The sequence below is a fragment of the Micromys minutus genome (assembly GCF_963924665.1).
Source record: "Micromys minutus genome assembly, chromosome: 1".
In the NCBI taxonomy this organism is placed as follows: Eukaryota; Metazoa; Chordata; class Mammalia; order Rodentia; family Muridae; genus Micromys; species Micromys minutus.
Genome location: NC_137969.1, coordinates 79,760,352 through 79,776,504, shown reverse-complemented (window position 1 = coordinate 79,776,504; position 16,153 = coordinate 79,760,352). Strand labels below are relative to the sequence as shown.

General features: G+C 43.2%; 1 protein-coding gene across 1 annotated transcript in view; it reads left to right on the top strand.

The window, feature by feature from the left end:
• The window catches only part of SLC9C2 (solute carrier family 9 member C2 (putative)), a gene marked incomplete at both ends in the record, with an annotated part of 62,825 nt that extends 52,900 nt beyond the window's left edge, over positions 1-9,925 (top strand). The window contains 6 exons of the mRNA XM_080931825.1: positions 454-585; positions 3,477-3,662; positions 4,476-4,560; positions 5,888-5,943; positions 7,938-8,075; positions 9,890-9,925. Coding sequence (XP_080787951.1) covers positions 454-585; positions 3,477-3,662; positions 4,476-4,560; positions 5,888-5,943; positions 7,938-8,075; positions 9,890-9,925 — 633 coding nt within the window. The remainder of the gene's footprint in view (positions 1-453; positions 586-3,476; positions 3,663-4,475; positions 4,561-5,887; positions 5,944-7,937; positions 8,076-9,889) is intronic.
• Between the last annotated feature and the right edge of the window lie 6,228 nt (positions 9,926-16,153).

Below are 16,153 nucleotides of genomic sequence, written 5' to 3'. Positions count from 1 at the left end.
AATTTAATTTTAATTATGTGTAGGTGTGTGTGTGTGTGTGTGTGTGTGTGTGTGCATGCATGCCTGTGTGCATGTAGGTATTTATGACAGGAGAGGCCAGAGGCATTAGATCCTTAGGAGCTGGGGTTACAGATGATTGTGAACCACCTGACATGGGTGCTGAGAACCAAACCTGGGTTCTCTGGAGAAAAGCCAGTGCTCTTAACCTTTGAGCTATCTCTACAGTCACTCTGGGGCTATATTTTTAAAGTTTATAGCTTTCACTGGACTGCAGATTTTTATCCTCTTGTATAATTTTTCCATAATGCTAATTTTTTAAAATATTAGAGTATTATTATATTAGTACTAGAGTATCATAGGGTTGGAAGTTGGTTTTCTGAGAGATGGTGACCATCTTTGTTAAATGATGGGTTGTAACTTAGCTGTCTGTACCCTGGTACCTTGTTATTTCAGGCCTTTTTCATCTCCTTGGAGGATTTATATGAAGGTTTTGATGTCTTCTGGCCATCTCTAGAATATAAAATGTGGCTCAAGCTTGCTCTTGGTATTGCAAATCAGTATTTTGAATCAATTATTGCTGGTGAGGTAAGTTAAATGAAGAGAATATAAATGAATTGTTATGTACCAAATTTTTGGTACTGTAGATCCCATATTTTTCAGACAAAGATAGAAAGGAAGGTGGTACCTTAGTTAGGGTTTTACTGCTGTGAACAGACACCATGACCAAGGCAACTCTTACAAAGAACTACATTTAATTGGAGCCGGCTTACAGGTTCATTATCATCAAGGCAGGAACATGGCGGCATCTAGGTAGCCATGGCACAGGCAGAGCTGAGAGTTCTACATCTTATTCTGAGGACAAACGGAAGACTGACATCCAGGCAGCTAGGGTAAGGATCTTAAAGCCCAAGCACACAGTGACACACTCCCTCCAACAAGGCCACACCTCTTAATAGTGCCACTTCTTGGGCCAAACATACCCAAACCCACAGATAATGTCTGATTCTTAAAAATGAGTTTCAAGTATTAGAATTATAACTACTGTCTCATCCTGAGTCCCTGGGCCATTAACAGCCTTGTCACAGTTAATTTTTTCCAGGCTGAAAGAGCCTTTTAAAAAACCAAATTGGAAAATATTAATTAGGAAGATCCTCCAAAGCAAAGCATATGATTAATGAACAGCCCTGAACACACATCTCTTAGTTCTTTCAAAAACTTTGTTGAGATGACTAAGTCCTGGTTATAAACTTTTCCTTCAAAGAGTAGTGGTTTGAGTCCGTGCCCAGGCCAGCATTTGCAGTCCCATATTTGTATGTCACGTGGTATTTACACGAATCCTCTCTGTGACTCAGAAGCTGAAGACGTGACAGACCCAAAGTCCAACAGTTTTTACTGGTTAACTTGGGTTGGAAAGACTATGTCCTCCAAGCCAGCCAGGTTTCATTTACAATGCGACAGTAATAACTCTCGGGGAAATTTTGGAGTAAGGAGACTAAGATTCATTGCCTTTTATCTTGTCTCTCCACGAGGAGTAAGACACTTGCTAGTCTAGAATGAGCTTCCAGAGAGGAAAGGTGGGGCCAGGGCATTGGACTTTCTCACAGCAGGGCGACTGTCTTTCCTAATCAGTGCTTTGATTCACAAGCCCTGCAAACTGATGCAAAATCAGAGATAAAATGTTAAGGGCAATAATGTTTATCCACAATGCCCGTAATTCTGCTATTGCTGAGATAAGTCACTCTGACATAAGCAACCGAAAGGTTAGCTCACGGTTCAAAGTCAAGCCCATCATGGCAAGGGAGTCAAGGCAGCATCAACTTGAAGCAGCCAGACACACGGACACACGAGTCCACAGGTGGGTCACAGAAATGAGAGCAAATTAGTGCTCAGCTTCCCTTTTCGACTCGGTGCCCCCGGGACCCCTGCCTACAATGATTACATTAATTAACACAATCAAGACAATCCCTGGAAGGCATGCCTAGGGGGCCGTCTCCCTAGATTCTTTCCACTTGACAACACTAACCTTTACCTCCCCAGTCTTACTCCTGGGGAAGATCTACTAGGACCTCCCTACCCCACCAGATAAGTTCAGAATCTAGTTTATTCTGCCTAGCAACAACTCATTTCATCCCCCTCAACCCCCAATAATCCAGTGAAGGGGAGGAAAGAATGCTCCAGATCAAAGAATGTAAATACATAAAAAAAAATGTAGCACTTTGGCTCTTAAATCATATTTTATACTACTTGAGAAACTTGATTGTAGTCTGACTACTAGATGACACTAAGGAGTCCATAATTACTCATTAGGTATTCAATGACATCATGGTTAGGTAAGCAATGCTTTAAAGACCTCATTTCAACCGAGGGAAGGGACATTAGCCAAGAGGATCAAGAGCAACAGGCCAACCCCAATTACAGACTGAGACTCTGTCTTCAAACAAAACCAAAAGTAAACACAACTATTTTTAGGCACGAAAAACTGAAATGAGAGGAAAGTAGGATTTGTTTTAAAATACTCACGGCAGCAACAACAGAAAGATAGTGCAATAGGGAGGGTTTAGGAATTATTTCCTCTGATAATCCCATGAAAGAGATGATCAATAACTTTTAGCATCCCAGACATGCATTAGATAATCGTCCATCCTCCTCTACGTCAGTCAATATGCATGCATTCTCAAACCTAAACATCACACTTTAGTTTCCACCCCCTTGTTGCAAAATCGTAGGTAAAATGTTTGCTAATTTTCTCATGCTTGTTGGTGCCCTGGCTGTGCTGGTGCCCGGGGGAAAATAACCGCAGTTGCCAGTGACAGACAACCAAGGGCTGCCCTGAAATGGATGCTAGTTCCTGCCAACAGGGAACGTCTGCTCTAGGGTTGTCTCTGGATGCCTTCATCTTCCCATAGTACCCTCCCCGTATCCAAGTTTGTGTACAGATTTCTCCCACTCCCACGACCCTCGTCACCAACTGCATCTTTGCAGCCCTACTTCCAAATGAAGTCATATTCTGAGATGCTAAAGGTCAGAACATCAAGTAAGACCTTTAGGAGAGGGGCCTCAGTTCCACCCACTAAGTTTCTGTTCAGTTCCAAACTCTGTGATTCAGAGCCATCATGTATGGCCCAGATGAAGTGCCTTGCTTGCTCTGCTTTCCCCTGTTTTGTTGTCATTGCTTGTTCAGTTGTCACATGGGGCATTTGCTTACTGCCAGGGGAAACCTGTGCGTCTTAAGCCTGGTTAAGCCTAGAACTCCAATAGCACATAGCTGATCACATGGTAAAGCTGATGGCTCCTTCATCAGGCAGGGCAGCCAAATTCAAAGTCGTTTGTAGAAGCCAGGCTAAACTCTTAATTTCTGTGGATTCCCTGAGCTACAGGCATTCTGACATCCTCAAGGAACCCGGAGTAGGCTTCTGTTTCCTTCTTGTTATGTATTCATTTCTTAGACTTAGATAAACAGTGACATTTCCTTGTAGGATTTAAAGTTTCAGAAGTGTGTGATGTTTAACCATGCCTATGTGGAGACTCTGTCAAGCTATAATGAATTGATTCTTAATCACGTGACAATGAAGTTTGTTATTCTTGTGTACGGGAATGTGATCAATAGCAAGACGGAAGAAGCATATGTGGCACCCTTCATTATTCCCAAGTCTTGTGAGCAGGTAAGGGGCACAGTTTCTAAAGAGCCATTTGCTTTGCATGGTGCTCCGTAAGCAGTTTTAAAGCTCAGCCGACCACAGCTAATTGTGTATTTCATTTAAATTTGGGGTCTGGATCTAACAGCTGACTGGCACCTACTGGATGCAGGAATCAAGCAAGCAGCTTAGCTGTTCTGACCTTTAGTTTGCGAAGTATTGCAAGGATGATGCTGGCAGCAGCCCTGCTGTTACTAATGAAACAATTCATAGTCAGGGATGCTAGCTTAATCACGGTTCTTCTGCTCCTTGCATCCCAGGAGGCCAGCAGGAAGGTCTTGAGTAGTTAATCTTCAGTGTAGGTGTAAAAGTAAGCCATGACCTGCTAGCCCTTCCCTTCTTTCCAAATGGGGGTATTCTAGTCCAGTTATAAGTAAGGGGTAGAAGTTTTTTACTTTGGCTTCCGTAAATATGCAATAGACAATTTTTCTGGCCTAAGATTTCTTTGACACAACATGGAAGAGGATTTCAAGGTAAAAAGACAGGGTCTGACTGGATTTGTGTGGTGAGGGCTGGAGTTCCAGCAGTTTGTTGGGGAGAGATATTAGCAAGTTGGAGGCCAGCCTGGGCTAAACCACGAGTCCCTGCCTCAGAACACAAGAAAGCAGACAGGCAGACACGCATGCGCACATGCATGCGCACATGGCTGTGGTTGGAATGGAAACCTCTTGCTAAACTTCAGGGATGTTTCCTGCAGCCTTTACAAAGAAGATGGGGAAGTAGCCACTTAGGGATCAGGTGTCTGCTCTTCGGACCAATTTTTATTTCTTTTACCTTTAGATCCAGGGAATTGCAGATGTAAGCAAGCTTCTCATAATCCCGACATCCGATCCTGTCAAAACCGATGCAACCTCCCATGCCATGGGTAAGGGATGATAACCTTTCAGTGATGAGGATTTTGCGAAGCAGTTCAACAAATGCAAACTTCTTTTAATTATGGAAGGCAACTGGAGGTGATCCCTATTCTGGGACCCACACTGAATGTCACTTTGCTTTCTTGAGGTCACCTATCAAAGACTCTAAAATCTCCTCTGTCCCTACCTCTATACTCTTGATCGCTGACAAGTCCTGGTAAGCTGAGCCACAAAGAGATATTGGGCTGCTGTTGACATGGGGCAGGGGAGTGGTGTAGGGTCAAGCAGATGTGTTTCCTGGTAACTGGAGGGAATCTGGAGCCTGAGCCACCCTGCTTGAGTATTATTATAAGCTGCAGTCACAGGCACAAGTCCAATGGTTTCCATAGTTAGCCGTTGGAGGTCACTAAGTAACTGCAGTCAGTAGATGTCAATCACGCCGCCAAGCACTGAGTATACAGAGATCAGTAGGTAAGTAGGACGGCTTTGATCTGGAGAAAATATACCTGGGGACTTCATTCTGTGCTCACTGTCCTTGCCTTGCTGGGTTCAATCACAACACCATCCCACCTGTCCCAGCTTGACGTCAGAGTCGGCTTGGGTGTTATGGTGCATGAGAACATGCAATTGCTTTTTAAATGTGTTGTTTTGTCTTATTTATGAGTGCTCTGTCTTTCCATATGGCTGCACACCAGAAGAAGGCATCAGCTCCCATTATACATGGTTCTGAGCCACCGTGCAGTTACCTCTGGAAGAGCAAGCAGTGCTCTTGATCACTGAGCAATCTCTCCAGCAACAACCGTGCAATCCTTAATGAGTTGCTAGTTTGAGAGGAGACCTTTCTTTCATCAGGCCCCTGGCAAGATACTAGACCAAAGGAAGCGTTCGTATTCTTTGGTGGGCTTGAGACGAAATTCACACATGGTAGGACTAGTTCCTTGAGTTTGGACCCTGATACATACTTTGCTTTGAAAAGTTTCATTAAGTTGCCTTGGGAAAAAAATATAGAAAAGTGAGATGGTCTGGCAGTGTGCAGCCCTCATTCCCTATATGGCAACGATTAGTAAGATGCCAACCACCTCGGGTAACGGGAGCTGGTACCTGCTCTGTAGTCCACACTGTACCCTCTTGCCTGGACACAGCCTGCCTTGTTTGTGGGACCTGCTTGCTGGACTATATGGTAGACCTTAGGAGCTTATTTACAAAACTCCAAGGGAAGAGAGTAGAGTCTGTTTGGAAAAGGGAAGATTGAAGACTGACGTGGAGAGAACAGACTGGTGTTCCAAACCTCCTGCTACCTTTACTCAAATATTTCTTCTTTTTCCCTCTTCACCTCAGTCAACACTGGTCTTCGAACAACCAAGAGAGACTATTACTGGAAGAGAAAAGATGAGGTAACAAACCAGGCACTTGGGATAGGTTTTCCTTATTGTGATTGTTAATCTACATAGCTAAAAATAAATCACACAAGTCAGGTTTGGATAATTTGCATAATCCCAGCACTTGGGAGATGGAGCTGGAGGGCCTGGGGTTTAAGGTCACCCTTAGCTACCTAGCACATTTGAGGGAGGCCTAAGCTGTCCGAGACCCTGTTTCTAAATAAATACATAAATAATGGGATGAGGGAACAAAGTGCAGGCAGTTACAACTCACTGCATTGGCCCAATTGAGACAAAGCTAATATGTATTACTTAAAAACTAAAAACAGCAAACATTGATTTGAATCGTGTAACTTTGAGGGCTGGGGCAATGGCTGGGTGGCTAATGTATGCCTCTACAAGCTTTGCGGACCCTAAGTTTGGACATCCCGTGCTTCAAACGGCATGGGAGCACATGGCTGTGACTTGTGAATAAGTGGTGAATGAGAGGTGGTCTGTGGGGCCGACTAGCCAGCCAGTTTAAAAACTGTTTCAGGCTCAGGAAAAGACCTTGTCTCAATCAATCAATCAATCAATATAAAAACTGGAGACACACCGGGGCATTGTCTGAGTACATTGTCTTCTGTCCCCCTTCTAGGCACAGGCGTGGGAGCATGCACATGCGTACACACATACATATGTACAACATAGACATGTGTGGCCGACGCACCCAGGTTTTCTCTCCTCATTCCCTGATCCTTAGTTCAGAAAGTAAGGATCTGTGGGAAGAGGATGGACACCCTCAGACTGAGATTTAAGCACAGCAGTCTAAGCGTTCATGTTTCTCCTCTTTGGAGTGTGCTACTGGCTACTGGGGGTGGGCGGGCTGTGCAGCTGGGCCTCTAAAGCTGGGGCTGTGAAGCCACACACTGATCATGGACATCTTCCTAGAGTATCATCCAGATGAACTGTTAGTTTCCTTAAACTAATAGTTTTATATTAAACGTTATTGAGTGGGATGGCAAACTTATTTGGAGTTTTAAAGATAAAGCCAGAAACTTTAAAGAAGTATTAGTTTATTTAATTAAAATATCATTATATCATTTCTCCCTCCCTCTTGGCTCTCTAACTCCTCTTTTTCAAATTCATGTCCTCTTATTTTTTAATTATTGTTGTTATTATAGTTGTTGTTGTTGTTGTTGTTGTGTGTGTGTGTGTGTGTAAATAAATGCAAGTTTTGTTGCTGACTCCATTTGGTGCTGCTTACCTGGATACTGGGGGGGGGGGCGGGCACTTGGGATTAGATAACTACTTATTTAGGGTTCATCTCTGGGGAAGATTGATTCTCCCTGACTCAGCAGTTTGTAATTGCCTATATCACATCTAGGGGTGACTCTACCAATCAGGTTGGCATGCCAACTGGTGTCAATGTTCAGGTCTTGCTTAGGCTGCCGTATTGTTGAGATTTCATTTCTGTTCCCCTGGTTATAGCAATCTTTGTAGCCCTCTTCTGTGATGTTCCGCAAGCCTTAGGCAGAAAGGACTGTGTTACAGATGTATCCACTTGGGGGTGAGGGTGGGGGTTGTACCTCAGAGTCGGTTGTTTTACAGTTTGACTAGCTGTGACTTACTGTAAAGGTCTCTATCTGCTGCAAAAGAAGCTCCTTTGATGAAGGGCAAGAGCTACAGTTACCTGTGGGGATAAAGATAAAGAATGGAGTTCGGCATTTCACCTGTTTAGGAAATGCAGCAGCAGGCTCTTCTCAAAGATTTGTCACTAGCCAGGTGGAGTTGCCTAAGTTTACACCACCAGGCAGGCATGGTTTCTTTCCTGTTGAATAGGTCATAAGTCCAGTTAGATAGCCATTAGTTGCCACTGAGGCATACGTGCCATTATTACACCTTTCAGGGTTACTCTGAGGGGCTGATCACTGCTGTAGGTCACAGACACCACAACAAACAGCAGAAATTCTGAAACCTGTCTTTCAAGCTTTGTATAGTTTTGCTTTCACTTTCCTTGATCTCTTCAGCTGACCGAGCTGATGTGGAGAAATCTGAGCAGTGCTAGAGGTCACACCTACATTTGTGAAGGCAAGGCACTTGTTACCCTGGGTCAGAACAGAATGGAGAGAGCTCAGGTAGTGGGACTGTTTGCAACTCTCAGGATGGTAGGTCTCTGTTTAGTCTCTCAATAGCTCTCAATAGCAACACCTACCTCTGGGTTGGGTGGATGAGCAGACAGATCTGACACGTTAACTGGGTATAGGAGTGAGGGGTGCTAAGGATAGGCCCTAGGGGCCTCCACAGCCTACCTCATTTTGATTTCTAATGGCTAGATGCCCTCTAAGTAAAAGTACACACACACACACACATAGACATACACACAGACACACACACACACACACATAGACACACACACAGACACACACACATAGACACACACACATACACACATAGACACACACACACACAGACACACACACATAGACACACACACATAGACACACAGACACACACACATAGATACACACATACATAGACACACACACATGGACACACACAGACACACACACACACACACACACACACACACACACACACGACATCACATCCTCAGGGAGATGTCCACAATAATGCTCTCTTAAGAGAAGATTTAGTCCTATCATCTACATTTATGATGAAAGTGATATGCAGTGCACTTGTCTGAAGAAATGGCAGCTGCACCCATCATGGTCATATGTGAGTACACTATTGCTGTTGCTGTCTTTAGACACACCAGAAGAGGACATCCTGGATCCTATTACAGATGATTGAGCCACCATGTGGCTGCTAGGAATTAAACCCAGGACTTCTGTGTTCTTAACGGCTGAGCCATCTCTCCAGCCCCCAGTAGAATGACCAGCTCAGCTCTTTTTAGGAAGCTCTTCTAGGGTCATCCTGTCCTCACTCTTACAGGAACCTCATTTCGTAATTGAACAGCTGAGCTTCTTCTTGCTTCCTACTCTCTCTTTCAGGACTCATCATTAACACTATTATTTGTAGGGCTGGAGAACTGAACCTGGGGCCTCAAGCAGCTAGGGGAGCAGAGTATCAATGAGTCATATTCCCAGCCCACAGGCCCCATTATTTTCTAAAAACATGTCGCTTGCTTGATTTATGGGAAAAGTTTCCAGGTACTTCGTAGTCACTCACAAAGCTAACTAGAATTTAAATTTCTTGGCATGGCTCTTCATCTAAGGCACACCTTTGATAGTTGAATTTATGTAGTTTCCAATTGCTAATTAAATGCTCTTGCCAGGCGGGAGTGGCACAAACCTTTGATCCATCCACGTGGGAGGCAAAAACGGGTGGACCTTTGTGAGCGGGAGGCCAGCCTGGCCTACACGAGTTCCAGGACAGTCAGAGATGTTACACAGAGAAACTGTCTCAAAAAACAAAGACAAAAAGATGATTCAGCGGTTAAGAGCACTGACTGCTCTTCCAGAGGTCCTGAGTTCAAATCCCAGCAACCACATAGTGGCTCACAACCATCTGTAATGGGATTCGATGCCTTCTTCTGGTGTATCTGATGATAGCTACACTGTACTCATAAAATAAATAAACCAATATTTAAAAGAAAAAGATTAATGTAGTTTCTCTTTATAGTTTAGAAATACAAACATGGGGCTGGAGAGATGGCTCAATGGTTAACAGATCATTCTACCTTGAGGAGGAACCAAGTTTGGTTCTCAGCACCACCATTGGTAGCTCATAACCAACTCCAATTCTAATTCCAGGGGAGCCCAGGCACTACAGGCAATGTGTGTGTGCACACACACACACAGTACATGTAACCCAGAGCCCTTAGTATGTAAGTTCTTGTAAGGGAAAATATGCCAGATAATAAAATAGAAACTTTTCCTTAATTTTTGATTTCATTTAATTGGTAAGAAACTTTTTTTTGAAGTGTTCGCAGTCTAATATTTTTTACTTTCTTCTGCAGCTTGAAGGTGGACATCTCTTTAGAAAGACATATTAAGAGACGGCTATGATGTGTGGCATCAGGTAAAGGCAGATCTGACAGCTCAGCACAAATGACGCCGGCTTAGGAACTGTTCCAACTGTTTACTGCCGCATTTATTTTATAAGCAATTAATGGGCCACCACGGACACTTCAGATCTTGAGTAGTTGCATCATCCCCGAGATGCTCAAAATTCTTCAGGATACTATAAAATCCTTTACACCTTAGTGATGGGCTTCTTCCCCTGGGGCACAAGCTGTAACAGAGTAGGTTGGCGAATCAGTTGTACAGTTAGTGTAGTAGTCTCAGTCACCTACTAGATTTTACTTGTACCTCTTTGATATTCTGTATCCTCCCTCTCTAGCTTAATGTGATGACACTGGGAAAATGCTCCACAGTCTTGGTTACTGACAACAGAGTTTGGGAGGAGTCTGCATTCTCACATTGTACAGTCCTGTCTGATGGAATTTTCTGCTTTATTTTTTTCAACGTCAAATAAAGGATATTACGATTACTGAATAACTTCAGAATTTATTATTCCTTCTCATTTCAACCCGACTGGGAATGTATGATAGTTTTGAGGATATAGGTAAAGGATAGAGGTAAACAAATAAACTAATAAACAAATAATTAAATAAAAAGGAGAAAACATTGAAGCTTTCCTTCTTAGGGCAGGTCCTGGGTGGCCTTAGGTGTGTCAGGATTACCAGGTGTGGCTGCACACTGCAGAAACTTGAACATACTTGACCACAGAGCTTCATTCTTCTGAGCTGATTGATACTTCTGGTGCTGTCGCTTAAGGGTGTCATGGACCAAGTCCCCTCTTGTGCCTCACCCACACTCATCTTGGCCTTGGTCTCTCATGTCTGTGAAACACCGGTGTCACCGGGTTGTCCACTTGCTTTTCAAAAGTGGTGTGAAGAGCTTACAAACTATGTGGAGGGCTGCTTAGTTTTGGTTGTCGTCTTGCCAAAACAGAGAGTAGTTACTTGAGAGAGACTCAGTTGAGGAATTGCATAGATGGAGTGGGTCCATGGGCAATTTTGGGGTGGGGATTATCTTGTCTGTTGACTGAAGTAGGACAAACTAGCCTCTTAGGGTGGCCCCATTTCATGGGTGGGACTCAACTGCTTAAGGGTGGAAAACTATAAGCATCAAACAAAGACATTTACTCTTCTTTGCTCTTGATTGTGAATGTGACGTGACCAGTTTCTGCCTTGACTTCCCCAAAATAATGGCCTGGAACCTAGAACCATAAATGAGATAAGCCCTTCTCCCCTTGTTAACTCCTGGTCAGGTTGTTTTACTGTAGAGAAACAAGAACAGGTACCTCTTGGCCTTTGAGAGGGGGACAGACACTGGTGTGTGACAACAGTATTGTCCTGCCTGTCACCAGTACCTGGACTCTCTCGGTGGCTCTATGGTCCCAGTCTCTTAGTCCTTATTTTAATGGACTGCTCAGGATATTTAGTGCATGTTTAACCTTGCACTCAAGTGGAGGTGGTACACAAGACTAGAAAAGGCGTAAGCGTTATGGCCTTGCTTAGGAGGCATATTAGCATGTACTTGAAATGATTAGAAGACGGTACTTCACTCTGTATACAGAATGCATTGTGCTTCAGGTGACTAGAAAACAACCCCAAATAGGAGTTTTCTGAGGGTAAAAATGATCAAAGACTAGTTTTTCTCTCTCTGTTCTCTTACTCACTTGTTCAGCCTTAGTCTGTGGTTGTGTGTGTGTGTGTGTGTGTGTTTAAATCACATAAGAAAAAAAAAAAGTCCCACCTTCCCCCAAAAGAAAACCTGCAACCAAATTTCCCAAACCCTACTTATTATGTTTTAGCTAAAGAATTACTTTAGAACCCCAGCCCCCATGCCTAGCACTGGGAAAGTAAAAGTAAGTCAAAAGTTCAAGGCCAGTCCACACAGCATTGTCTCAAAAAGAAGGGACAAAAGTAAATTCTAAGACACTCGTGGGAATCTTCTAATTGCGTCTCACAGGAAAGAAGTAATCTTATACTGGCTTCTGAACCGGCAGAGGACAGCCTTGGGTTCTTCAGGAGCTGACCACCTTATCTTCAAACAGGGTATTTCAGTGGGACCCAGACTTAGGTTGGGTTGGTTGGATGGGGAGACCCAGAGATACACCTGACTTCTCAGTGGTGGGATCACAAGCACGCCCACACCACACGAAGCTTTTGGCTTTTTCTGCAGGCACTGGGGAGTGTATGGCAGACACTTCACACCCTGCATGGCTTTAAACAAAACAAGGATAATGAGGGAGGCCACATACTGGGTGACTGACAGACAGTATGTAGGAGCTGACTGACAGCATGTCAGAGCTGACTGACAACATGTAGCAGCTGACAGCTCAACTTGGTCATCTCGACAGGCACCTCTGAAGATGGAGATGAGAGCAGCTTTGATAAGACTGGAGTTCAGCTGATCACTGTGATCTTAGAAGGCTCTGCTCTACCTGAGGCATTTAATTCTGGAATTCTATGAACTACCTCTTTAATTTCCTGTTTCTAGGGCCAGTGGCGCACACACCTTTAATCGCAGCTGTTGGGAGGCAGAGGCAAGTGAGCCTCTGAGAGTTTAAGGCTAGTTTGGGCTACATAGTAAATTCCCATTTTTAAAAAAAACCTAATTCTTACAGTCATAATTCAGTTAAAAAAAAAACCAAAATAATGGAATTCATTCTAAAAGAAAAAGTTCAGGCCAAAATTTACCCTCCCTACTCAATAATGCACTTAAAAAAAGTGTTCAGGATCACTCCTGCCCAGTATGTGTCAAACACTATTTGGGTATTTTGTGTTTGACAAAGTTTACTTGGGCCAAGTCTCATTCTCAAAACTGTTTAGTGAAAAGTACTAGATTTCAATAGGAAAAAAAAGGCCTTTTTATACTGACACCATTAATGCGGGCAAAATACCAAGATTCGGGAGTTTGAGTGAGGAGGAACAACATGCTTATAGGGATGAAGGAAAAAAAGATGAGTTTGCTAATTCAATGGCAGACATTCCATTGGTCAATCAAACAAAAACTCACATTTGAGTGACCAACAATGGCAGTTCAGATTTTGAATTTTGTCATAAAAGTTGATTACATAGGGCATAGTGGGTGACTTTTGCAATCTGAGCCTCTGGGGAGCTGTGGTATCAGGGATAATTTCAGGTCTAGTCTGGGCTACAGAAGTGCAGTATCCTAAACACAAAGAGCAAAACGGCCTCAACAGGAACTGGAAGCCAGACTTCCCACTGAAAGCAAGGACCCAAGTAGTCAAGTGTGTAAGGGACAGGAGCAGTGAGGTGGCAAACTAGAAGGGAGATGACCCAGGTCTCACCATTGCCTTGATTTTAACTCTCCAATGGGACACCTAGAAATGAACATCCAATGCTCAAGCCATAGTATCTATCTGTCTTACAACCTAGACTAAGACCCTCAATGCCTTTCTACTGACTAGTAATATTGTATATAAGTTGGAAAGAAACCATTCAGTTCAGAGTAGAAAAACAAAACAAGCCACTATCTCAAAGCATACTTTATACTAAGACATCAATTAGGTTAGACTAACCATTAGAAGTGTGGTTCTCAACCTTCCTAATGCTGCAACATGTGGCGACCCCTAAACATAAAATTATTTTTCTTAGCTCAAGTTGAAGTGGATCAAAGATCTCCACATAACACCAGGTACACTGAAACTAATAGAACAGAAAGTGGGGAAGATCTTAGAACACATCGGCACAGGTGAGATTTCCTGAACAGAGCACCAATGGCTTATGCTCTAAGATCAAGAATTGACAAATGAGACCTCATGAAATTGCAAAGCTTCTGTAAGGTAAAGGACACTGACAAAAGGACAAAATGGCAGCCAACAGATTAGGAAAAGATCTTTACCAATCCTACATCTGATAGAGGGCTAGTATCCAATATATACAAAGAACTCAAGAAGTTAGGCTCTAAAGAATCAAATAATCCTGTTAAAAATGGGATAGAGCTAATTAAAGAATTCTCAACTGAGAAATATTGAATGGCTGAGAAATACTTAAAGAAATTCTCAACATCCCTAGTCATCAGGGAAATGCAAATTAAAACAACCCTGAGATTTCACCTCACACTAGTCAGAATAGCTAAGTTAAAAAACTCAGGTGACAGCAGACGCTGGTGGATGTGGAGAAAGAGGAACACTTCTCCACTGCTGGTGGAACTGTAAACTGGTACAATCACTCTGGAAATTAGTCTGATGGTTCCTCAGAAAATTGGAGATAGTACTACCTGAGGACCCAGTTATACCACTTTTGGGCATATACCCAAAAGAAGCTCCAACATCTAACACGGACATATGCACAACCATGTTCATAGCAGCCTTATTTATAATAGGGAGAAGCTGGAAAGAACCTAGATGTCCTTCAATAGAGCAATGGATACAGAAATTGTGGGACATTTACAGAATGAAGTACTACTCAGCTATTAAAAACAATGACTTCATCAGATTCCTAGGCAAATGGATGGAACTTGAAGCTATCATCCTGAGGGAGGTAACCCAGTCACAAAAAAAACACTCATAGTATGTACTCACTTATAAGTGGATACTAGCCCAAAAAGCTTGGAATACCCAAGGAACCATCCACAGAACTTATGAAGTTCAAAGAGAAGGCAGGCCAGAAAGTGGATGCCCGTTTTAGAAGAACAAAATGTTCAAGGGGGAAAATAAAGGGTCAAATAGAGGAACAGGGATAGGAGAAAAGATCATCCAGTGACTGCCTCACCTGGGGATACACCCTGTATGTGCCCAATAAGCCCAAGCACTATTGCTGATGCCAAGTAGTGCTTACTGGCAAAAACCTGATATGGATGCCTCCTCAGAGGCTCTGCTAGAGCCATACTGATACAGAGGAGGATGCTTGCAGTTAACCATCAGACTGAATATAATGACCACAATGAAGGAGCTAGAGAAAGGACTGAAGGAGCTGAAAGGATTGGCAATTCCAAGGGAAGAACAAAATTATCAACTATCCAAACCCACAGCTTCCAGGGACTAAAACACCAACCAATGAGTTCACATGGAAAAACCCGTGGCCCGAGGTACATATAGGAAGCAGAGGATGGCATTTTCTGACATCAATGGGAGGAGAGGCCTTTGGTCCAGCGAAAGATCATTTTCCCAGTGTAGGGGAATGCCAAGGTGCTGAGGTGGGAAAGGGTGGTTGGGAGAGGGAGCACCTTCATGGAGGCAAAGGGAGGGGGATTGGATGGTGGGAAAGGGAATAACATCTGAAATGTAAATGGAAAAAATTTCCAATAAAAAAAGGAAAATCAAACAACAACAACAACAAAAAACAAATACCATTTCTATAACAAAAAAAATTATTTTTGTTCCTATTTCATAACTGTAAATTTGCTATTGTTATGAACTGTAATGTAAATGTTTTCCATTGGTTACTGACGACCCCAGTGAAAGGGATGCTGGAACCCCAAAGGGGTTATGACCCACAGGTTGAGAACCTGTGATCTGCATACCTACTTACAAAACTTAGGGAAACAGGAACCAGGGAACTGGTTTAACATACATCTAAGAATACTGTCCTTCAGTGGCTCCTGGTTTACAAAGATTTACCTGCCTTTGTGTTGTTAGAGAAAGGTACCCACGCCAATCCCAGCAAGGAAGCATGCCTGCCTGTCATAGTGTCATTCTAAGATATAGTACTTTAAAACATGACAACAGTTTTCTGATTGGGATTTTATTTGTTGAACCTCACAAAGCAGAATTCAGAAATGGCAGCCCACTCCTAGGACATTTAATGCTGTCACTGTGTGTGTTCACTCGCACAGATCCGAGAGCAGCCATGGGAACTACAGGAGGTACATGGGCTGTCTTGCTCGCTCTTTGGGAGGCAAAAGGCTTTCTGGGCCCACTTTGACAGAAACTCACCATGAATTTCTTAAAGAAAACTCTCCTGGGCTGCTCCCACTTTATTTACTGAAAAGTCCAGAATTGAAAGTTTCTCCCCATTTTAGCGCTCACCAAAATGGGTAATAGAAGATTCCCTTCCAAAAGCTAAAAAGGTGTTTCTCATTCTAGCATGGAGCCCACATTGACACTACCTTGCTGATTACAGACCCTGCAGGGACCTAAGGAGTCACCAACACATAATTCATTTCAAAGAAAGCTGGTCATCTGGGCGCTGTGATGGGCGGAGGGGAGGAATGCTGGCGCAGGCACAGAGTGAAGAATCCTGAGA